The sequence below is a fragment of the Tachysurus vachellii genome, chromosome 23 (assembly GCF_030014155.1).
Source record: "Tachysurus vachellii isolate PV-2020 chromosome 23, HZAU_Pvac_v1, whole genome shotgun sequence".
NCBI classification, from domain to species: domain Eukaryota; kingdom Metazoa; phylum Chordata; class Actinopteri; order Siluriformes; family Bagridae; genus Tachysurus; species Tachysurus vachellii.
The window spans coordinates 2,167,797-2,193,100 of NC_083482.1; the positions used below are offsets into that span (position 1 = coordinate 2,167,797).

Here is a 25,304-nt window from a genome sequence, read left to right on the forward strand (position 1 = left end):
TAGTGGTTAAGGTGTTGGGCTACCAATCGGAAGGTTGTGAGTTCGATTCCTACGTCCACCAATCTGCCACTGCTGGGCCCCTGAGCAAGGCCATTAACCCTCAATTGCTCAGTTGAGATAAAAATGTAAGTCGCTCTGGATAAGGGCGTTTGCTAAATGCTGTAAATGTAAATGTACTGTAAATGTCCAAACCCAATCACCTGCTATAGATTACACCTCCCAGTCCTGCCTTTATGCCCGACCTACTATCATACTCAATACCTTCCAGTCCTGCCACAACACCTGCTGTCAGGGTTTTCCAAACACAGTAAAAGTTACCATTAATTAAAGCAGGAGAAATGAATTCTCTGAATAACAACATGGATGGAATAAATTATCCATATTCACCGAATTCTTTTATCCGGACAGAATGCAAACTGCAGTTATTTTGAGGGCTTCCTGTTAAAACTTCCTGTTGTTTGATCTGAAGATTGGCAGGTAGCATTGGTGACTCATGCAAGCAGCCATTTGCAGAAGCAGTTCCTCCTTTTAGTCTCACGAAGCAGAACAAAACAGCAGTTGTTTGAGGACGTAAAAATGAACGGGTGATTGTGACCACTGAAAACGCAACATTTTCAACTGACTATTAAGAACATTTGCTTTATACGTAAACTGTGTGGTTTCTGTAAGGACAGTCAGAAATGTTCCCCACAAGAATAAAAGAAGGGTTATTTACTTGTCTTACTGGCCTGCTTTAAAGCAACTGGCCAAAACTCATCTGTTCATTATTAAAATACAATATTGACTTGCACGAGAAAACATTCTGTCTGGGAGGCTCACTCCCTTAACATTAGTGCTCTGAGCGCTACGGTAATGGTACTAATTTGTCTGTCATCAGTTGTATAGCTATAAGCCACAGAGTAGTAATGTTATGAAATTCAGATTCCGTGTAAGCCCAGATGGGATCATCATTTTGAATGTTTGTTTTAATACAAACCAGCATGAAACCATAACTGTTCTGTAAACATCACATTAATCCACTAACACGCTAGCACCAAAACGGACTCTGCACCAGAACGGTTTACACTCACGTGCGGCTCAGCGTAGTCGTTCTACGGAGTAATGAGCATGGCAGTTCATGTGCTGAAGCCTAAGAATACAAGAGAACCTAGACATGAGGTTGTTAAGTTTAGCAGAGTGGTCAGTTCACTGGGGTAAGCAATTTTCAGCAATTACAACCAAGTTCCAGTCATTTCATCAAGAGAGCAGGAACTGCCAAATGCTCTGGACTATTTAAATCAAAAAAAAAAAAAGTTGTTTTGTTGTTGTCCAAGACTGCAGGTTTATCAGATGTCATGGAGGTTGTCCAGAGGCCAGTCCTAAAAAGAAAATGGTAAAATATAAAATCTGGTCATTTTTCACATGATCAATTATGGCGTGTGAATGTGCACATGGATCACATCTCTGCTATCTTTGTCCTCTCTATGTAAGAGAGCCCTCTGCCATCTGTAGTTGGTATTGCAGCTGTCAGGTTTGGCTATAATACAGGAATGTTGGTCTTTCTTGGTGAGAACCTTTTATCAGCAGTATCACATCGCTTCCCTCAAAAATTCAGACAGAACTGTTTCCAAAATCTTTTATAGCCCTTAATGCTCCAGCTTGGCCAGAACCAACTCAGTCTAGCCATACACACACACACACACACACACACACACACACACACACACACACACACACACACACACACACTGCAACCCATTTTGTCTTAGCTTTGGCAATCAGAGACAGAAGGCAAGAGTCCAAGTCTATCACACGGCCCCATTCACAATTCAACACACAGTCATGGCCACTGCAGACATTACAGACGGTTCCGGAAAGTCTACATCACGTAACCGGGCTCATAATTAAACACTCGTGCATTCGTGCAAACAGTCAGTGGATGGTGTAAGTTATCACAATGCTGGCGTTCATTTTAGTGCAGGGGATGTTTATGGATCTTTCATCACTCCTCTGCTACAACTATCCCTAAATAAATATGCTAAGTACATAAATGACATAAATGGACACTTAAATAAACAACCAATGAGTGCTAAGCTTTTAGTTTCAATCAGGTTAAGGTTTTCAACAGTCAGTTTAAAGTAAGGTTTGTACACAAACTGCAGAGTCTTAATTATCACTTTATTGGTTGGATCTGGGACAGTGGCAAACTTGTCCGTCTCCTTTATCATCGTACAATACATGAATATTTTATAAAAAAAAAAATATTTTTTGCATAAATATAATTGCAGCATAGAGTCACTGCCTCTCAGATTAAGGGTTCGAAAGCTTGTTGTACTGTCTGTGCCATCGGGTAGTAGGAGATTCTAAAAAAGGCATAAATATTCTTCTTACCTTCCAATCCTGTCAGGACTGACAAGGAAATACAAGATTAAGTACTAAAACAAATCACATTTTATTTTCAACAAATTTTATTTTCAACCCGATTTGTTCTTAAGAAGCTGCTATTAAGTAACTTAAAAAAATCTACTTAAAACCAGGAATTTTTGGTGCAGAAATAAAAACAAGATGAAAGTAAAGTGTCACGCTGTCATTGTGAATTGTGGCTTAGGTTCAGTCCAATTCCTTAAAAACAAGCCAGATTCCTCAGAGCCGGCATTAAAACGGTCCGTTAAGATTTAGCTGTGTGCTGTAGGCCGGCAACATACTCAGGGTTTGTTGGAGTTCAAGAACAGTTTTTTCCACAATCACCACTTTGTCACATCTCACAGAACAACAAAAGTTTCTTGTCATTCTAATGAATAACAAAAACAGGAGGTTTGTAACCTTTCTGAAAAATATACATAAAAAACTTCACTTTATACCTGCTGAGTATGACTTGTTTTGTCACCAAACTTATAATGCTTAACTGAAGAAGTGTTGGGGGAGATTTGTTCTTCCAAATAAATAAATATTTTATAAATTATTAATTTCCTGTACCAGAACATCATAGTGTGTTTTATTTCTCTTATACCACAGCAATGACAATATATTTTTATTATGTGAAAGACGACGTTAAATACATACCTTTAATTTATAATACCATTCTCACAACATAATTAAGTACAAATCATTATCAAGTGTCTCAGAAGAACAAAAACGACAAGATAAAAACAGCCTGAGACTGTTCACTTGTGAATTGTCCCATTCAGAGTTTCCATGGCCTCACACCACTATTAAACTTTTACCCCATTTACTGGCCGCTCACACCAGGCCCAGCTGGACCACTTGGTTTAGGACTTGCTGCATTTCTGCTAACACTGATCTGAGCACAGATGTTGCCATAACCAGGATGATGTTAACTGGACGAAATTAACTGCATTTTGTTGCCTTGTACTTTTACATGTGCAATGACAATAAAGTTGAATCTAATCTAATCTAATGTTTAGAATATAGAGCAAAACACAGAGCTACAATATTATACTATAAATCTGTAAAAAGCTTCAGAGGAAAAATGCTAGGTTCATGCTATTATCTAGTATGTATTCAAATTCTAATGCATGTGTCTTTGGTTTTGATTCTAATTTAGCCAACAAGTTATGAAAGTTGAACTTGCATCAAATCTAATTGTAATCTAACTGTTTAGAATAAATAAATGAATAAATTAACTTCAGATTAGAGGTATATCACAATCAAAACTAACAAAACTATCGGACATTAAATGCGTATTGGCTAATCTGCTCAATTTTATAATTTTTTTTTAAAGAATGTCAACAAAGAAAGTTTCTGAGAAATGTAACAAGATCGAAATCGTACACGGAAACACCGTGTACCGGTGTATTTCTGACTTCTGAAGGTTTATTGCAGTACCAAAAGATAAGATTTATTCAAATAAAACATGAATTTATGCTTTCAACAGTTGGCAAAATGTCATGTGAGCATTAATGAAAATATGAACATTGCACCTGTTTAGATGTAATGGATGAGGATATATGCATGGATAATGTAAAAAGAAAAAAAAGCAAGGAATGTGAACATTTTTCTCAGATGTGTTTACAAATGACTCAATGTGGCACTCCAATTACTGTATAGTAAGTATTGGTCACCAAGAAACCAAGGATTTTGTTATAAGAAATCACACAATTCAAAACTACACAATTCATGTACTGTATAATAGTGTAAAATTCACAAGATTTGAATGAGTACAAATAAAATTGGGATGAACTACTGAATGTCCAGAAGATTTCAATCACTTGGTTTTTATACCAAACATTAAGGACAAACTTCTGCATATGTCCAGAGTGTTATTTTGCCATCTTTTTTTTTTTTAACCAGATTTACATCAATAGAAATCTCCACGATCCCCGTTCTGTGCTCGAACTGAACCCTTTCTTGCATAGAGCCAAATTCACAACAATGACTTTTACACAGATTCAGAAAAACAGTGACGTTGCACACATTCATGCAAAAAGATGTCACGTCTCCGGTCTCAGTAACTAATCGCAGACACCTGCATGGAAATAAGTGAGACTTGCTCACACAGACACACACACGCACAGACAGACACACTCACAACATCTAGCCTTGTGTTTTCCAGATTTTGGTTTGGATTATGATTTTGGATTTGCACTCATCCTGCTTACAGGCAAAAAAAAAATCCACTTTTTTGCATTCTGTGTGAATGGTGTCCAATATTACCCACAATGCCGTTCGACCTGCTCATAGTGGTATCTTTATGGTTGTCTGTACAGTGATACAGTGATCATATATCAGAAATTTGTGGCACAGAACGATATATTTCACCATTCGAGATGTTCGAGCTGACGAGCATAATGGCGTTGAAGGTAGAATTAGCATGAAAGTTGTGGATGTGAAATCTGTTGAGGAAGTGAGATAAAGATCGATATCAGTGTATAGTGTAGGATCAGATTGATTATCGAAACTTAAACTTTTTTTTAATAAAAATGTTCAAATGTAAAAAGTTGAAAGGTTATTACTACTTACGGTGTTTTCCAGACGTCAACTTCGTGTTCAACAATTGTAGACAGTCTTAACGCTAAAAAAAATGCTAATTTCTCATTCTCCTCGAAATAACAGAAATGACATCCTAAATATAGTCAGTGACATGATTCACCAGAAATCTTTCACCCTTTCTGTCATTCCACACTCGGGTTCCTCCAGACGGATGCTAACAAGCGCTGCGACAGGCTGTGTGTTTTCACTAAAGCAGGTCTAATCACGTCCACATTTACTCGCTATCAAGCTGTCAGACTTCGTCTAATTCTGCCACTTTTGTGGCTTCACTAAAGACCTCAGTGCAGCAGCTTAGTGGCCTGTTGTGCGAGAGAAAAAGTGAAGGATTTCAAAAACATTACGACAGCTCAGAAACAGCAGCACAAAAACAAACCCAGCTGGCAGGAAGTGGGTCATTACCTGTCGGAGCAGCTTCCTGTGGTGATTTCTCTGGGCAAAGTGGACTTTGGAGAGAGATTTTTGGCTTTAGTTACATTAATATGTGGAACGGTGAGTGTCTAACGAGACCTAGACATTTATAGCTACGTTTATTCTTTTGGCAGATGCTTGCATCCAAATCGACTTAAGAATCTAGGCAGAAAATAATCCAGGCTTACAGCTGTGTTTCTGTAAAACTGAGATTCAGGCCTTTCCAACAATGCCAAGCAGCCTGTCCCAATTAGAGTGGATTTTTCTTTTCTCAGTTTAGGGCACTTTATTGTTGGGAAATTACCGTGGTATTGGAGTTTTAAACCAAAGCGAGGACATTTTTATCTATTTATAGTTACATTGAGTTATGCATTATAGCAGCTGTGAACAGTCGTTTCGGGGCACGGTGGCTTAGCGGTTAGCACGTTCGCCTCACACCTCCAGGGTTGGGGGTTCGATTCCCACCTCCGCCTTGTGTGTGTGGAGTTTGCATGTTCTCCCCGTGCCTCGGGGGTTTCCTCCGGGTACTCCGGTTTCCTCCCCCGGTCCAAAGACATGCATGGTAGGTTGATTGGCATCTCTGGAAAAATTGTCCGTCGTGTGTGAGTGTGTGAGTGAATGAGAGTGTGTGTGTGCCCTGCGATGGGTTGGCACTCCGTCCAGGGTGTATCCTGCCTTGATGCCCGTGATCCGAGAAGTTCTGGTAAGCGGTAGAAAATGAATGAATGAACAGTCGTTTCCTCAGAACTCTCTCTCAGCTTTCCCTCTTGACTGGTACAAAGGCTTTGACACTGGAGACTCCTTCCATAAATGTTAAAAGAAACATGTCTTAAACGACGACACATTTTTTAACATCTGTTAATTAGTAGATATAGATTAGGTGGGGTGTAGAATGAGCTGTTACTATAAACAGCCTGTCTGTCACATCGTAGCTCAAATTAGCTCCGAATTTCAGGCTCTCTTGGGCTAAAAGGAACTATCGCACTCTGTCATGTAGCGGCTCATTAACCTTGCACGTGGGCAATTCCAAATTGAGTAATAAGCGCGCTACAAGTAGCACATTTTATTTTCTTCGCTTACTTTCCTAAACGGTTCTGGGCAGCAAGTCTGACATCCTGTGAAGAACAAAACCGCTTCACAGGCCCTGTTTTCGTCAGAGTCATTTTTGTTGAGCTGTCGTCTGCGCTAAATTGCTGCGGGGTTAGAAAGTAAAGTGGCACGGCACTCATGCCTGAAAACAGGCAAAATAAGAAAAACAAGGAGAAAGAGTCGTAAATGGGCTCTCACTGGACCATTAAATTTGAGAACTGCTGCTTCACAGGAACCTGACTGAGGTGAATGTGAGCACTGTTCAGGTGGAGTGTGTGTGTGTGTGTGTGTGTGTGTGTGTGTGGTAGGCCTTCATTAAATCATCACAGTGAGAATTGAGTCACAGTATGTTCATGATGTCATAGCATAACACACGAATGTGAACAGAAGCCCTAACCCCACACACACACACACACAGACAAACCTGGCACCTGGAACATTTTTAAGCCCAACTACAGGCCTATTATGAACTTCTGAAACAAGGATCGTTGTGAATCATGATGCATTTTGTTAGATTTACATTTATTGGTTTCTAAGTTACAATGCTTGAAATCTTTGAGTCATTAAAAAAAAGATATTTATGCCGGAAAGATTACTGAGTGATAGCTAAATGATATAAAGTGTTCGAGATGTTTTCTTCAAATCCTAAAATACTTTACTTGAAATGGTAATAAGCAGAACCGTTTTTTGGAAGCTAGAACTCCAAAGAAACTTTTTCCCCCCCAAGAGAGTAATGACTGCTTGAAATGTATTGCATTTTTTATTAATGAAAGAACAACACATTGTACTTTTTTGTCCATTTATAGTCAAGTACCAGCATCAGCTGCTCCAGCTGTCCAGTCTGAAATCACAGCAGAGAATAATAATGTACATCTTAGCAAGACATGGGAAGAAATAAAGCAGTGTTTGGAAAGGAGAAGTCTGTTTCTTAGCCAGCAATGTCTGTACATTTCCTGCTGCATTCGTTTAGTGCATGAAAACCACAAGCCTGCTGTACACTTCTCGAGACGGTGCTCCAGAACATCTGGGCACATTCCAAGCTTCATAATCATTTTCTTCGTCATACAACATGCAAACGTTTAACAGAAGCACTGCTTAAATCCTGGCTCCAGCTTGACGCTGTAAGGTTGAGGTTTTTTTTAAGGGCCTGTTTTACTGTTTTTATATTGGCACAGTCATCAAGATCCATAGTTTCATGGATGTGTGACTAGTTTACAGGACGATAATACAGCGAAAACCACAAACCCTCTGGAATGAGAAAGGTTAGGAAAGAACTGCGTCCAATATTCCAGGGTGCCGTTCTCTCAACTGGGCTTGATTCTGGAGGTAATTTAGAGTAAAAAACATCCTGAGAATCCGTCCCCCTTGTGATAATTACATGATTTATGACGGACTACCGTAGCATTCAGAGAGACTATTTGCGGCCTGTTTATTTGGCCAGCCTGCATAGCGGGGATCCTGTTGCACTGCGGTCAGGGAGACATGGCAGCGCTGGCTTGTTTTGACTGCAGCTTCGCTTTCCATTTGAATCAGAAGAAGATGTGGAGATCACAGGTCCAGACCTGAACACCACTGACTCACTGTCTGATCATTCAACGCCTGTCAGGCCAAATGTGTGCCCAAAAGAATGAACAACACGATTCCTGGTCTGCCTTTCCTTTTTTTTTTTCCTTTTCCATTTTTTGCCTGTTGTCCCAGAGTCTGGATGTCCCTGATTCCATGCTCAAATACACCACAACCGTTTGTTTTCCAAATTCCTGTGACTTTGCCTAAAGTCGGTCTTTGGACACAGAAAGACTGATGAGACAGAAAGCGACAGATGTTTAACGACCCACTGTTTGAACCCCACTTTGCTCCCAGAACCTTATCCCGTGTTAAGTAAATTGTAAACCAGAGTAAATTGGTAAAAGAAAAATGAGAGTAGGGGTCAAGGCTCAACATTTAACAAAAATAAACTTGAGCCACTGAGGTGACTTTTATCTTGTAGGAGATAAAAGGTGACTTGTATGCTTTTACCAGTGCATGGTCAGATTGTCTAACTCTCACTCACTCACTCTTTTTCTACCGCTTATCCGAACTACATCGGGTCACGGGTGCCTATCTCAGGCGTAATCGGGCACCAAGGCAGGATACACCCTGGACAGAGTGCCAACCCATTGCAGGGCACACACACACACACTCTCATTCACTCATGCACTCACACACTACGGACAATTTTCCAGAGATGCCAATCAACCTACCATGCATGTCTTTGGACCGGCGGAGGAAACCGGAGTACCCGGAGGAAACCCCCGAGGCACGGGGAGAACATGCAAACTCCACACACACAAGGCGGCAGCGGGAATCGAACCCCCAACCCTGGAGGTGTGAGAACGTGCTAACCACTAAGCCACCGTGCCCCCACATTGTCTAACTCAACCCTGTGAATTACAGTATTATACTGTATTTTGCAACATCATGTCAAATACAGTGAATTATTTGGCAGGGATGAAGGAAGTATGCTGTTTGTTTGAAGAAAATCCATGTCACAGCAACATTCACTCCATTTTGTCATTGGAAACGATGAAAGCAGAGGCTGAGAGTAAAATTTCAGCTGGGTTTATACCAGGATCAAGCTCATTGATGTGTGGTCTCATGGTTGTTCTCGAGTACCACAACACTCATTCCAAGATTAGAGTAAAGTGTAATATCATTTAAAGATGATCTCCATGTTTAGGTTCCTGTCACCACAGTGGTCTACTTGATTTCTCTGTCTGACTCAGATTAAAGTGATTGCCATGAAAAAGATCTTAACAAATATTAACTTGTGGCTTCAATATATAAAATCATGGTCAGATTATTTATTAAAAAATTAACCACCATGTCATTCCAGCATTTCTGACGTCAAGCACTCCTTTATTTTATTTTCCTCCTTTGCAATAACTCTAATACTGAAACACACACACACACACACACACACACACACACACACACACATAGCTGTTGATACTTTTAAGGTCACTGAGGCCCTTTTATTATAAAACACAGCTTTATTATAAACCAGACTACACGCTGGATTCTGTCAGGGCAAGACGTTACACAAAGCATTGCATGAATTCAGACCATCTTTTCATATATATGTTCAAACATGTTGAAGTATATTCATTTATTATTATTGCTTACTTTGTACAACTTTATACACCACTTTCAGGATGGCCAAAATAGTCAGTGTGTTAGATTACAAAAACACAGAATAACTAAACACACACACTTCTCTCTTTGACCTTGGAATGTCCTGGCAGTCTTTACAGTGTTTGCAGGAACACATAATTCTATCCTGAAAACACACACACACACACACACACACACACACACACACACACACACACACACACACACACACACACACGGTGTTAGCATCAGCAAACACTCAAAGAAGAGGTGTCTGTTACAACTGCCTGTAGAAATATTTACTAACAAAACATCATAAATGAAGACTGGCACTGAAAAGTTAGCATTGCTAATCCTGACTAGCTTTCAGTTCATTAGCACGTTGAGGTGATTTTCAGTAATATTTTTTTTTCATGAGGCCTAGCATTAAACAGTTAGCATGACCTCATTTGCCCTAACTACTGTAGCATTTTGTTCATTACTAAGTAAGCCATACAATCCTACATTAAAGATTAAAAAAATCATAAAGTATTATTCTGATTTAGGAGTCAGAACCAACTAAGGAGGAGTTTTTAAAAGTGCAGAATTGGGTTAATGTGGGTTGCTGTAAGGATTTTGCATACAGTAGGAAGGACAATGGCCATGGTCTTCATCTAAATCTGGTGTCCGCCACAAGATGCTTCAGAGAACATCACATTACCACTCACATGTGAGATTGTATAAGATCATATCATGAGAGATAAGATGCATTTTATTTGTGCTGAAACTGAATGCTCCAGCATTTCTTGGAAGGGCACAAGACCAATGACATGTAGCATGAACCTCTAGACATGCTTCCACCCAAAGGTTTCACAAATGGAATATGTATGTGTCTTTATCCACTAATGCAAAACTAATTTTATTCAAATATTCTAATAGCCGAACAACGATTAAATGATGCTGTGGATAGACTCATTGGAAAATGGGCACAACAAAGACTAGGGAAAATGGTGAGTGGAAAATGCTTGTAGAAATAACAGGCCTAAGCAATCCCAGGCATTTTTTGACATTCACAGTAAATCAGGAGAACGATCCACGGAGGGTGAGAAAAATCAGCAAAACACATCTATGCAAACCTTGGCCTGTCAAGCCTCAATCGATTCACTTCAAAGCAATAGAACAAGGATGATAAAGTAAAGAAATAGTAAAAGTAACAAATGAAACTTTAACATTTCTCACAAAAGCAAACAAAAAAATACCAGAACCCCATCAAAGACTGGTGCACCCAGTTTCCTCAGAGTTTTTTCCCCCAAAGGTTTACTTTAGAATACCAAACCCATGAGTGCTCCAGACAGCACTTAAGCGTCTTAACTCTGCAAATATTTCAGACCCATATTGGGCAAATATTCGCAGAGGGCCTATGCCAGTGTATACATCGCCCAGTTACCTTGTGTCTATCAACCATGAGAGCTTCACAGCATGGCAGTGGGATTTACAGTGTTCAAGAAACCCCACACAGATGTGAAAGAGGCCCCATAGAGCATCAAAACACCTCCATGGGGAGTGAGGCAGGGAAGTGAGGCGCCAGCTAAAGTCACGGTATGCACCCACAACCCCTGAGTGCACGAATTACATGAGATTCAAAATGTCAGAATTGCTCACCCTCCTACACTACACAACTTTATTCTCATACAGTCAGTTGCTTCATGGACATGGTCGTAAGCAGAATACGCAAACACTAGAAGAAAAACTGATCTGATTATCTTTAGGGTTAGTCAACAAGCCCCAAAATTATTCTGCCACTGGGAAATTATGGCTGAAACCGTGAACTGTGCACCAAGCCTTAGCTGCTCATGCTAATTCATTCATTCATCTTCTACCGCTTATCCCGAACTACCTCGGGTCACGGGGAGCCTGTGCCTATCTCAGGCGTCATTGGGCATCAAGGCAGGATACACCCTGGACGGAGTGCCAACCCATCACAGGGCACACACACACACACTCATTCACTCACGCAATCACACACTAGGGACAATTTTCCAGAGATGCCAATCAACCTACCATGCATGTCTTTGGACCGGGGGAGGAAACCCCCGAGGCACGGGGAGAACATGCAAACTCCACACACACAAGGTGGAGGCGGGAATCGAACCCCGACCCTGGAGGTGTGAGGTGAACGTGCTAACCACTAAGCCACCATGCCCCCTGCTCATGCTAATGATGATCCTAATACACTTCACTAGATTCTTATGGACTAGACCAAAAAGAAGCTGGGCTCAGAGTGCAGAATCAGCCATGACATGCTGCCGGGGCTTCAAGTCGCAAGCTTAAACCACTGAACCACTATTGCCCAAGAACTAGCACTTGTGTGTTGAAAGTATGATGCCAAGGTTAACAAATGTCCAAATTTCAGATTACACAAGAGCAGACCCTTGTGGATAACAAACTGATCAGGTTCTTTAAAAAACATTGCAATTTTAAATCAAAAGGGACAATTTATACAAGAACCTCTGACTGTGGCTAATTGCCTGCTCGCTCCTATGGTATCCCCATTTAAGGCCCGCGGTGAAATTTTATAATCGGAAATATTGACAAAACCAAGAGAACGGTCCAGAAGGTTTACAAGCTTGCAACCTCAGGACATTGAGGCTTGCTATGTCCTTTTCCATCACAGCCGCCAGCAGCCAAGTACCGTCAGCCAAGACAGTCCTTTACTCACGCTAACGCAAAAATTTCATTAGGGTACCACCTACAGTATATTAAGTAATATTCTGCCCACTTAACATCTCAATAACCAAATCAAAGTCCATTAAATGTGAAACGCTCCAAACAAAACGAAACATATCTAAAAACCTGACGACGTACTACGGCTCTTTTAAATTTCTTTATGTTCTTTTTTAGTTTACAGATAAACTCAACCATACCATCATCAATCCTCGCCTTCCAAAGGTACTTGGGAATGTAAGATATAAAAGTCACCCCTCTCCTCGTTCCCTTTTAGACTAGAGGGTGTGTGTACATAGACTGTGTCTAAATGTTTAGTCTCCTATTTTTTATTTGAATGCTTCTCCACAGAGTCAGTGCCAGATCAAATGCTCACTCAACAAACCCCACTTTTTTTTTCTGCTTTCCAGCTGAACCACCCGCTTCCTCAATTCATTCTTTGTCCAGAAGCAAAAATAAATGACTTCAGCTGCATTTTCTACACGTTCACCAAGATTTCCTGAAGGATTTACGGCTCACAAGTTTGACGTGTATTATATGTTGAACATCGAATTGACGCGGTGGAATAAAATAAATAACCAAAAACCTACCTGTTCCTTAGACTGTGTACGATTTTCATTATAGATTTGATTCATTATGACTTGTGGATCACTTTAACATTAAGTTTTTAAATTTAAAAAAGGTTAAACCATCAGCCCGCACAACTAAAATCATGAATTAAAAGGGAATATCTTAAGCCTTGAACCAGACAATTAGACAAATCACAGACAATCACAAAATCTTCTCACACCTTGTGTATTTGGCAAACTTAATGTGGTCTGAAACAGGCTTAATGGCACTGTAATTCTGTGAGACTTAAGGAGATCATCAAAAACCAATGTTGCACTATTTCTCATGGCCAAAGCTTTCTTTGAATCTGTGCTGGCAGGACACAGAAGGTTAAGGCTGCAGGATCTGGTTTCACACATCGAGCTGGCTGGGTTTAGACTTGGCATGGTTGCAGTTACATGTGGCACATTTTGCACATACTAGAGTGAAGCTGTTTCTTGTTGCTAATGTACTTTTATGGGGTTTTCCTTGGCTCGGACAGCGACATACAGTTGTCTCCAAAAAAAAAAAAATGGCCAAACATCACAGAGACAGTTGTGTCATCGCGTATCCTTCTCAAACTTGACGCCGTACCAGCATGCATTCTCTTCTCCACTGTTTCTTGAGGTTTACACAGATGGCTCCTGGATGTGACGGTGCCCTCTAGTGGCAGCGACTTGGGGTGAACTGAAAGGAGCTCCATTAAGAAAAGCATAAATGAGGTTGAAATCTGATTCGAGCCACAATTCTGTTGACCCTTTGGGGTTTTTCCAAATCAAGGGTTCAGCAGAGTTTGAAGCTTCCATCCTGAACAAAAAAGCATGTCTGGGAGGAAATCACTCATATCCAAAATCCTTGTGAATGCATGAACACAGGTTGACCTGAATGCATGCTCCTCTTTTCAAAAGAAGCTGCTCCAAACCAATGAGTTCAGCAGAGAGTTACCATGACCTTCAAATCACTGCTGATGATTCCACATTCACTGGAAAGGAGGGGCGCTGGTTTCCTGAGATCTCTAGGATGGCTGCTGGCTGAGCACTCACCACTAATGCTAGGAAAACAGAAGCTAATCCTTATAGCAACACACACCATTCAAACTTCTGCCCATTCATCATCATAATAACGGTCTTTCACAAGACTTTTTATATCAAGGGATCAAGATCGGGATTGAGCTGATGAATGATCGGACACACCAGACCTTCAGGGACTTTTAAGGTCAGCAGGGAATGGATACCACACGTCAGTTGCACATCAGGACGGATCATTTTCTGCTATGTTTTTTATCCTTCCTGGGGCTAGAGTGTCTTTCTGGTGGAGAGTGTTAAACAGAACTCTTTCCCCTATCATGGTGTTGATATAGAATTCATTGTAAAGGCATAGAAGTACATCATGTCTCGAAAATATACACTGTAGCTAAAAAAAAAAAAAAGAGAACTAATTCATTGTTATTTCTAACAGCTTCAGGTTCAAAATTTCATTTAGAGGTCAAGGCAAAAGGCAAGACATCCAAGACTTGCACGAATGATGTAAACGCAAACATTCCAGAATCACAGGCTTCAATTCCATCAAATAGAAAGGCCGAGCCTGGCCGAGTTAGACAACCTTGGGCAGACGAAAAGTTCATGATCTCCAAGATCCACAAACACTTCAACATTCAAGGCTGCGCAAGTCAGGGTTACACGCTCCAAGCTTTGTTCCGAAGCTACAAAAGCGAGCAAACCTCTAAAAAATAAGACCGGAGACAGATCATCTCTGGCATCTCCGAGGTAGTGAACTCATCCTTTTACAATCCTTCTGTCTCCTGAAATTCATTTATTGCTTTCCTCTAGTGCAAGGCCAACTGTGAGGCGATCTCAGAGTCGCCGCTAAAGACGTACTGTACTATACAGTAGACATGCCAGAAAACACTTCATCCATACCATCTTGGGCTTAACTATTAATAAATAATGATAGTCATCATAGCACCGATTTGATCAAATCAGGTTACTGTACGGCCTAGATTTTTAATCATAAATGATCTTGATGATTTATTGATAGATTGCTACTGTATAAAGAGGTCACACACCAACCAACCAACCTATAGTTCTGTCTAGGTTGTCTCAATCCAAAATTCTGTGAAATTACAAGGAATGAATTCTTGTATCTTGTTATTAGCAGAGGTCAAACCCTGTAGGTTTCAATTTTAAGATGGTGTTTAAAAGCTTTTTTTTTTTTTTTTGTTAAACAGAACTGGAATGTAATCCATCTTCTTATGAAATATCCATACCTGTTAAATACAACAAATTGGGTTTTTATATACTGTACAACTGAGAAGCAGATGTGCTTTAACCCACAAAGCTATGACTACATGCTGATCTGATTCTGCAAATTATTTTGCACCTCCAACAGAAGGCATCGAGTTCCTCTTCAGAGCAGCACTCAAAGCTGTGGAATTCATGCACTCCGCTTTGATGTCGTTTTCTCCTTCCAGTAATGAAATCTGTCTGGTTACCAGATGTACAAACGACGGGGGGAAGAAAAAAACCCCACACATCTTCCTTGATCACAAGGTTATCAGAGCCATATCTGAGATTTTTCTTAATTAATGCAGGTAGACGTGTTTTATCGTGTGTGGGAGGTCAATCCATCATGAAGGACGAGCTACGGTAGGGTCCAAGATGCCACTTAGGAGTTATGGTGCTATCCATGTAGGTATTTGTCTACGAGCAATAAGCATGTTGATCAAGCTGAGGAATCGAGGACTGGGGGTTTATCTCTCTAGCTGGACTTAATCTTGTATAGTCCAAAAGCTTAAAAAAAAATAATAATAATAATAATTCATCATGCATAAATTTCTCTGAGGATTTCTTTTCTTCTGACGCTAGCAAGACAAAAAGTTTGTACTTTCAATTTCTCAGAGAACCTGCAACAGTTATGAACATCCTAGATAGGATGGATTTATTGTACTTAATCGGAAATGTGATCTATTACATAATATAACTAGAAACTTTGATGTTGGCTTTGACGATGCAAGTATTCGCAAAGGCCGGTGCTTTTTGGAGGCGAGTGGACATAAGGGTCAGTGTTACTTTTGGAAGCAAGTAGACAGAAAGCTAGGGTGCCAAAACATTTGGAGGTAAGTGGAGACGAGCATGAGATGTCATCTGAATACTCTTGAGGGAGTTCTCCTCATTGTGCTGAGTGTTTTGATATGTCACAAGTTCATGTTGTGCTAATTTTTAATTTTCACGTGACGTCATCAGAACACACGTGAGGAAGTTCCCCTCATTGTTCTGAGTGTTTTGATATGTCACATGTCCATGTTGTAAAAAGTTTTTTGATTTTGCATATTTTGGGGGCGGGGCTGCGGGACAACTGAAAGGCCAGTCGGTACTTTAAAAGTCACCCTAAAGGAGCTGGCCGAGTTTGGTGTAAATAGTTAGAAAGCTTGCCGAGTTATAAACCTCCAAAGTTTATAATGGGAGTCTATGGGAAAAAAGGCCACTATTGCCCCTTTTCCACCGAGGCAGCTTGAGTGCTGGTTCGGAGCCTAATTTAGAACCAGTTGTTTCTTTTTCGACAGCCAAAGCACCGGCTCTGAACCAGGAAAAATGGTTCTTAAGTAGCACCAAAACGCTTCTGGTCTAGACTTAAGAACCGCTTGTGTCAGGGGCTGTGGGCGGGGCTGTTGGGGGGGCTACTGTTAGCGCATTTGCTAATATACCTTAAGTATACTAATGTTTAATACACTTTTACTTTACCGCAATATGATACATTATCAGCACACATGATAGTAGGTAGCTACATGCTAAGGCTAACTTTTTTCTGTGTTAATGATAAAATAACGTTATGTACTTTCTCGATAACAACCTCCGTTTATACAGATTACATGGAGCTGCACGTACACGTTGGATTCACCGCGTTTTGGTGTTAATGTAGGTTCACAAAGCCATGAGCATTAACAGTAAAGCAACATCCGCCATTGTTGTTGTGTTTGCCGCTGCGCTAAAGTTGCTGGGACACGTGACGCGTATACAGTGACGTCAGACTCGGCCCTGTGATGCCCTCTAGCCAGTGGAAAGACAAACTGGTTCTTAGAAGGTTCGCCATTGGAACCAACTTTGAACCAGCACCAGTTCTAGCTCTGAACCAGCACCCGGTTCTTTTTGGTGGAAAGGAGGATTTGAGACCCGGTTCCGGAAGTACCGGTACTCGGATTGCTTAGAAAAGTCATAGCAACAAACTTCAGACCAGCGTCTACAACATATCCGAATTTGGTTCATGTGGCTCGAAAGCCTTAGGAGGAGTTACTCTTTATAAATTTTTGTCCAAGTTTAAATAGGAAAACAGAATGTTGGCTTCTACAAAGCGACAAAATTAACGAAATAATAAATGGTAGAATAGAAATCACAGTAGTACTGTAGTAGGAATAAATTTAGATAAATATCTAATGTGCCTTATGTGATAACTGTAAGGCTAATATTGTGTAATATTAACCTTCACCGCTTTCACTTAACAAGAACAACATTCTCTGGATGAACCAATCATTTTTGTTCTTTATAGTTATGGGAAAGTTTTCTGTTTAAAGATGTGAACGTACACGTGTACGCGTAATTGTTGTGGTCTGCGAATGATTCCGTCTCATCAGTAAGTCATTACAAAAGTGAAGTGCTGGAATATGTCCTGATGTTCGAGTCAAAACGTTTTGGAGTAGAATGTAAACACTGAAAATTTAAAACAACAAAAACTCAATAAACTTTCACGCTAAAAATGGACGTGTGGTAGCTTCGGATAGCGCTTAGTCAGACGCACGAAGTCTGGAAGACATTACAATGGAGACAATTTGAGCTGAAGTTTAAAGGTCATTTTGAAAGTGTTAGCGCCAATTTTAACGCCAATCATTTCCCATCCAACAGAAATGTTGACTTAAGCTGGTTCCACCCGTCTAATAAAAATCACACAGGATTTGATTATGGCATGAACACTCTGATCTCTCACACTCGCTTTCCGTGTCTGGCATGTTCTACACTGTTTTTACCACTCTGTGTAGTCCTGCTGAGCGTGCGTAGGAAATGTAGTGTGATGGCACGTTCGGCTGAGAAACACGGATATTTGAGAGAAATCGGGACAAGCACGAACATGGTGGACCAACTAGAAATAAATACAAAAAGAAATTCTATACATGTTCGCTTGTTTTAGCAGCATGATGTTACACATCTTGGAATTGTGGACATCCATGACAATTGGGTGTGAGCATTTTTGAGAAGCTGAAAGGATTTTTTTTTACAGCATAGAGGGGAAAAAAAAAAGCCAAAGCAGATAAGAAAAGATGGACGTAGTCTGTATGGTTATACGTCTAACTTTCTGGACAAAATTTTGCGCAACACCATGAACAGGAAAAACAAATATCTAAATTTATGAAGGTGAAATTTATTGTGAAATGAAAACTGATGTCCACTAGATGGCGGTAAATGGTCACGGAGAGCTGAAAATCAACTGAAAAATCCAGATATTTTCCTCTCTACCTACGAGTTAATTGAGGAAGGTCTCAAACCGTGACGGAAAGTCAATAAATGAATAATGAACTAAAAATAAAAATATCCCCAAATGTTGTCAATCGTCCAAAATATGTCTAGTACCTGAGTTACAATAGAAATAAGTTTTTAACAGTGATCTAAAGTTTTGTTTTTTTCAGTACCTTGGAAGATCATCTCCGCCTAGAGCGGGTTGTTTTCTCGGGGATCGTGTTGCTCGGAGTCGGATTCTTTACGGTGCTCCTTTTCGAGCGACGTATTGTTTTAATATCATTCTCTGCTGGAGATTCTGGAGGCTTGGCAGTCTTTCGGGTTCTTCCTGGTGCCTGTGATGCATTTGAGGAATTCTGAGAAAAACCAGACGAGTACAATAGACCATGTAATGAATTAATAATTTGATTGATGTACGTGAGGTTTAACGGAAATAACAAAGAGAAACCTTCGTTGCTGACGGCTGACGGCAACGTTCGTCTAAATGAAATTATTTATGCTATGCATGCAAATTGAGCGTCATGCTGTAAAAGGTTCGAAGCACACGCACCTTATCTTCACTTGGGCTCTTCCCAGCATTCTGCTTGGGCAATTTTTCTTTTGAGACCCTTTTCCTCGAAACTGTCTCTTTCATCACTCTTTCTTTCTCAGGTATTTCCATTGAGGCCTTTATTTTTGAGACTGTTTTCTTTCGGGTTGTTTTCGTTGAAGTCATCTTCTCATCCTCTTCCTTAAGGGCCACCTTTTCTGAAGCAGTCTCCTCTGGATCGGTTTCCTTTTTAACCTTGTTTTTCACAGATGTCTCCTTTTTAGATGCCTCTTTCAGGCCCTTCTTCAAAACAGTCTCCTTCAGGGCATTCTCATCCTCAGCCATCTCCTGCATGGCCATCTCCTTCAGGTCTTTCTGTTTTGAGGTTGTCTTCTTCAGGTCCCTTACTTTCGAGGTTATCTTCTTAGTAACAATTGTCCCCTCAACGGTCAATTCTGCAGGCATCTTCATGTCAGCAACTGTCTTTGAAATTGTCTTCTTTGGGGCTTTTAGCTTTGATGCCTTTACTTTTGGGGCAGTCCCCTCCGGTGACGTTTCCTCTGGGGCCTTAACCTTCGAGGCTGTCTCCTTCAGGGCCATCTCCACCTCATCAGATTTCTTTGAAGTCTTCATCTTTTGGGCTTTAACCTTTGAGGCCATCTCCTTTAAGACATTTTCATTCAGGGTCTTTACTTGTGAGGGCATCTCATGTGGGGTCATTTTCTTCTCAGCAGTATTCTTTGAAGCCGCCTTTTTTGGGGCCTTTACCTTTCGGGCTGTTTTACCTTTCTCATCTGTCTCAACCTGAGCTGTTTGCTTCTCACCCATCTCTTTCAGAGCTGTCTTCTTTAAGACCTTGATGGTTTTGGTTGATGGTTTTGCCTTTACCTTTGGGGGCAGGACCTCTGAAAACGACTCCTCTGGGGCGGTCTCCTCTGGAGCCAAATCCTTCTTGGTGATCATTTTTAAAGTTGTGTTTTTTAGGGCCTTTTTCTTTGGGGCTGTCTCCCGTTTCTCAGCCATTTCCTTGTCAGTCGCCTCCTTCTCATTCTTTTTTGAATCTTTCAGAGCAGTATTTTGGACGGTGTCCTTCGAAGCCATGGTTGAGGTTTTAGCAATTCTGGAACTCTTTCGCCCTTTCTCGTGCAATTCACCCACATTTGAAAACTTTGGCTTTGGGAGCTTCTTCTCTGGGTCTGTCTCTACTGCTGGCTTTACTTGTTCTGGCATCTCATTTGGGGCCATTTCCTCTTGGGAATTTTTCTTGGCTGTTTTCTTCGAAGTCGTCTTTTTTGGAGCCTTTTTCTTTGGAGCGGTCTTGCCTTCCTCGGCTGTGTCCTTGTCATCCGTCTCCACCGCAGTCATTTTCTTCTCAGCTGTCTCCTTCAAGACTTCCTTGGTTGAGGGTTTAGCCTTTCTGGATACCTTGTAGCCTTTTACTGGCACCTAAGACACCATTAAGGCCAAACAGAGTAAAAGGTCCATAAAGAAGATTCAGTCCTGTCTACAATCGACAAATAATCTTAATACACTATACTACATTCTGCATCTCCTTTTTATTATTTTCTGCTGAAATCCGCTCGACTGTAGTGAAAACCGTGAAAAGTGAAATGCGATTGCATTTCAGCATATCCTGACTGCAACACTAAGAATTTTAATTGAGAAGAATTCCATAGTAAAATACACATAGTAAAATACACATGTCCTGGTAAATACAATAATGCTATGACAAAAAGAAAGCACTGATCTGTACCTGACTTGTGTTCATCTCCGTATCTTTTTTCTCTTGTGGTTTAGGAGTGTCTGAAATTGCCTGGGCTTTACACAGTCGAGCTGCCTTTGAGGTCGCCTAAAACAGTTAAGTGTTTGAGACCATAATTATTGCCCATGCTGCTTACAAATGATTAGCTCTGAGGATCCAACATGTTAACTATTGCCCCTTTTCCACCGAGGCAGTTTGAGTGCTGGTTCGGAGCCAGAGCCTAATTTAGAACCAGTTCTTTCTTTTTCGACAGCCAAAGCACCGGCTCTGAACCAGGAAAAGTGGTTCTTAAGAAGCACCAAAACGTTGCTGGTCTAGACTTAAGAACCGCTTGTGTCAGGGGCTGTGGGCGGGGCTGTGGGCGGGGCTACTGTTAGCGCATTGATAATATACCTTAAGTATACTAATGTTTAATACACTTTTACTTTACCGCGATATGATACATTATCAGCACACATGATAGTAAGTAGCTGCATGCTAAGGCTAACTTTTTTCTGTGTTAATGATTAAAATAACGTTATGTACTTTCTCGATTACAACCTCCGTTTATACAGATTACATGGAGCTGCACGTACACGTTGGATTCGCCACGTTTGGATGTTAATGTAGGTTCACAAAGCCATGAGCCTTGATGTGTTTGTGTTTGCCGCTGCTGCGCTAACGTTGCTGGGACACGTGACACGTATACAGTGATGTAAGACTCTGCTCTGTGATGCTCTCTAGCTGGTGGAAAGACAAACCGGTTCTTAGAAGGTTCGCCAGTGGAACCAACTTTGAAACAGCACCAGTGCTAGCTCTGAACCATCACCCGGTTCTTTTTGGTGGAAAAGGGGCATATGATTCCTAACACAACCTGTTGGAAAAAAGCCCCACCCCTAGAGGAAGTGCCTTGCATATTAATCTTAACTATTACATATTTAAAAGCTTTAAAAAATGCTGGCTTTTTTTTTTAACTTCTAAAATCTTTTTTTTTTTTATTAAATATGACTATTTTCAGATGCTCCCTTGCCTGAAGTACAACTGGATTGACAAAGAGTTTGTCTAAAAATGGGCACGTTAAAACATTCATTTCAATCATGACTGAAATTAACCAAATTCACCAGTTTTTCACACAATGAGCTCGCTTAAACCATTTCACGTACCTCTTTCTCCAACAGCTGAGTCTTCAACTCTACAAGTTCCACCTTCAGAGCATCTATGTTTGCCTGACAATATAAAAAAAAAATCTGATTCTGAATACATTGATTCCAGGTGTGTTTTTTTTAGCTCCATGATTCTGAGTGTTACCTGAAGTATGCTGATTTTCTTTTGGCTGGTGTTTCTTTGCTTCAAGGCTTTCTCCTCCTTTTCTCTAGAATGAAATGTCAGGGACAGCATGAAGATTTTTTCGATTCACCTGTAGGCATGGCTTTCAAAACCTCTACTACCTGTACCTGAGCTCCTGAGCTTCTCGAGAGAGACGGCTGATCTGGGACTTTTCTTCATGCACAGCTTGTTTAACGTCCTGTAGCTTCAGCAGCGAGAGCAAAGCTTTGTTTCCCAAACCATCCAGCTGATCAGTAGTTCTAGAACGGGACAGGATGCTTTTGCACAGCTGCAGCAGCGAGTCGCAGGATAGAGTCTGCGGCACATGATTCAACATCACTACAATGTTGCTGTACAATACAGAAAGGTACAACGATATGAGCATAGACGTTTGTGTCTTATTGAGCTGCATCACCTTAGACAGTTCAGACTGCAGTTGGTCTCGAGAGGTGGTGGCCAGCTCCAACCTCTGAGTCTCGGTCTGCAGAGTTTTCTCAACTTCACTTAACTCTTGCTACAGATAGAACAAATTAATAGAACTAATAATTTTACTAATTTTGTAATGCAATTTTACCTCAGGACATCTGTAATATAAATTGGCCAATTTGCACGGGACAAGACATCTCAGTAAAACTAGCAGAAGTGGGAGGGGTAACTCGCTTTACGCACCACAGTAACCTCCTTGTCGTCATGTGCGTATGACGTTGCTTCCTGTTATCACGTGCGCAAACAGACAACATGGCGCCTCCATGCTTGCAAAACGCTCCAAAAACTACTTTTAAACAGGAAATGACGGAATTTTACCGTACATATTTACAGCGGGTCTATTCGGACGGGATTACTATTACCTGAGGTAATTTTTCCAACCTTTTTACAGAAGGTAAAAGTCGCCGTAATCTTTACTGACATTGTCCGTAATGATTACCGAGATGGCACATTCGGACGGGACTAAAATCACCGAGAAGCTCTGGTATGAATTATTTTACCCCCACGTCCCCACGTAAAACTAATCCCGTCCGAATAGGGCTAATGTCAGTAAAGATTACAGCGACTTTTACCTTCTGTAAAAAGGTCCGGAAAAATGACCTCAGGTAATACTAATCCCGTCCGAATAGACCCGCTGTAAATATGTACGGTAAAATTCCGTCATTTCCTGTTTTAAACAGTAGTTTTTGGAGCGTTTTGCAAGCATGGAGGCACCATGTTGTCTGTTTGCGCACGTGATAACAGGAAGCAACGTCATACGCACATGACGACAAGGAGGTTACTGTGGTGCGTAAAGCGAGTTACCCCTCCCACTTCTGCTAGTTTTACTGAGATGTCTTGTCCCGTGCAAATTGGCCAATTTATATTACAGACGTCCTGAGGTAAAATTGCATTACTCCACATCCCCACGTAAAACTAATCCCGTCCGAATAGGGCTTTAGTCAAGACCGTCATGGCTTGCATGTTTACCTTCAGCTGTTGAGCTCGTTTCTGCTGCTTGGCCTGATAGACAAACTCCAGGTCTGCTTCAGTCCATTGGTAGCCCTGCATGCCCTGAATAAAAGCATCAGGGTCGGCGTTCCCCATCTTCGCTAAACACCAAAAAAAAAAGTCGTATTTAAGAAACACTTAAAACATCTTGCACGACCAACTACATTGCGCCTAAGGAATAAAATTAAAAAGCACCTTATTAATTTCATCTGGAACTTTTTCTTTAACTTAAGGTGGTTCGTTCAGTAATACAATCTGATTCAAGTTTACTCAGAAATACAGAAACATGAACAAGAAAATTTAGACAATGCAGGTTATGCAAAAGACGCACCAGAGGCTGGCGTGATGCTGGACCTGCGAGATGACTTACTCTCCTCTTCCACAGAGGGGTACGTTGTGTCGTCCTGCACTACATTCTTACAACAAGAGAACAGAGGAAACGTTTGAACGTTGTTTTAAATAGTAAAACTAAAATATATATGGAAGGACACAGTGTTTTGTAACAATCAGAGGTGACCCTATAAACCCAAGGCTTCAGACACATTAAGTTAAGGAACTTCAACACTGCCGCCAAATTACTGTAGTACAAGAAGAATAAAACAGCATAAGTGTTTTATTCCTTATTTTTTGACAGATTAACCTTTGTGATTTTATTTCACTGTAATATTTTTCACAAATCAGAGAGAACTTTTTTTTTTTTTTTTTTTTTACAAGTGTACAAAAAAGTGATAGTTTGCTTCTAGATTTAAAATTAGCTGTAATACACGTTCTCGAGATGCCACGCCCCCTTTTATTCACCGGTCTGAAATCGGTTTGTGTTCCATCCGGGTACTTTACCTCATCTTCTACTTGATTAACAGACTTACTGTTGTTTGTGGCTCGCTTTATAAACGAAAGTGTGTAATTCTGGATGCCGACATGTTCTATATCAGCATTAGCAAACCAACCTGAGAGTCTTCTTTCTCCTCGTTTGCTGGTTCTTCTGATAGACGCGTAGTTTGGAAGTCCTGGCTCTTATTCGGAGGAGTTCTCTGGAGCTGTCGTCCAATAGGTATGAGATTTAAGCGTTTATTTTCTAAAGGGGACTGAGAATGGACTCTTGAACTCATGGTGCTTTATAAGAGAAAATTTCTCAGAAGTGTTAATAGCTAGGCTCGTCGCGCATGCGCACTAGCGAGCTTACGTTGCGTTTACGCACTCCTTGTTAGTCGATTCTGTCAACATTCACAAGATCTAAACTAATAACACAAACACACTGAAGTTCTAACGTTACACTGTTATCCCAAAGAATAACACAAACACACTGTAATTCTAATATTACACTATTATCCCAAAGAATAGCACAAGGTTACTGCAATTAAATGCTGCAGGTTCCTCAATTAACGCTAGTGCCCAAATCCCTCTAAGCGCCTTACACTCGCGCACTTCACGCCCTATTTAGTGCACTGTGTGTCCAATAGAGGGAGCAATTTGGGATGCAGAACTAGGATTTGGGAAATTAGACAAAGCGGTTTGTGTTAGGCAGATTAAAAATAATGAATAAAGGAAAAAAGGAAAAGTCTACTTATTGTTCTCGTACATAAACGATTAACAATAAATTACATCCCGTGTGTGTGTGTGTGTGTGTGTGTGTGTGTGTGTAATAAATATTCAACACGCAACTACAGTGTAATGTTTTTCCACTCATACAGATTTTTAGATACAGTAACACATTTTGTATTTTTTATATACATTTATTATTATAAATTATTTATTCGTTTTTGTTTTTTTTTATTTTTATGAAGTTCATTATAGTCCATTT

General features: G+C 40.6%; 1 protein-coding gene across 1 annotated transcript; it reads right to left on the bottom strand.

Moving 5' to 3' along the window:
* Positions 1-9,498: 9,498 nt before the first annotated feature.
* Positions 9,499-24,900, bottom strand: si:dkeyp-34c12.1 (uncharacterized protein LOC570187 homolog). The gene is made up of 11 exons (XM_060859459.1): positions 24,451-24,900; positions 23,835-23,919; positions 23,483-23,604; positions 22,443-22,541; positions 22,156-22,343; positions 22,010-22,073; positions 21,865-21,927; positions 20,714-20,809; positions 18,982-20,406; positions 18,605-18,787; positions 9,499-9,802 (listed from the first exon to the last, which is right to left on the bottom strand). Exons 1-10 carry the CDS (start codon positions 24,610-24,612, stop codon positions 18,614-18,616), a joined length of 2,478 nt encoding a protein of 825 aa, XP_060715442.1. The 5' UTR covers positions 24,613-24,900; the 3' UTR covers positions 9,499-9,802; positions 18,605-18,613.
* Positions 24,901-25,304: the final 404 nt, after the last annotated feature.

Coding starts and splice junctions, on each gene's coding strand:
- si:dkeyp-34c12.1 (XM_060859459.1), bottom strand. CDS start 24,612: ATGAGTTCAAGAGTCCATTCTCAGTCCCCTTTAGAAAATAAACGCTTA. Junction 22,344..22,442: donor TGCAGTCTGAACTGTCTAAG/GTGATGCAGCTC, acceptor CATGTGCCGCAG/ACTCTATCCTGCGACTCGCT. Junction 21,928..22,009: donor AGAAAATCAGCATACTTCAG/GTAACACTCAGA, acceptor TTATATTGTCAG/GCAAACATAGATGCTCTGAA.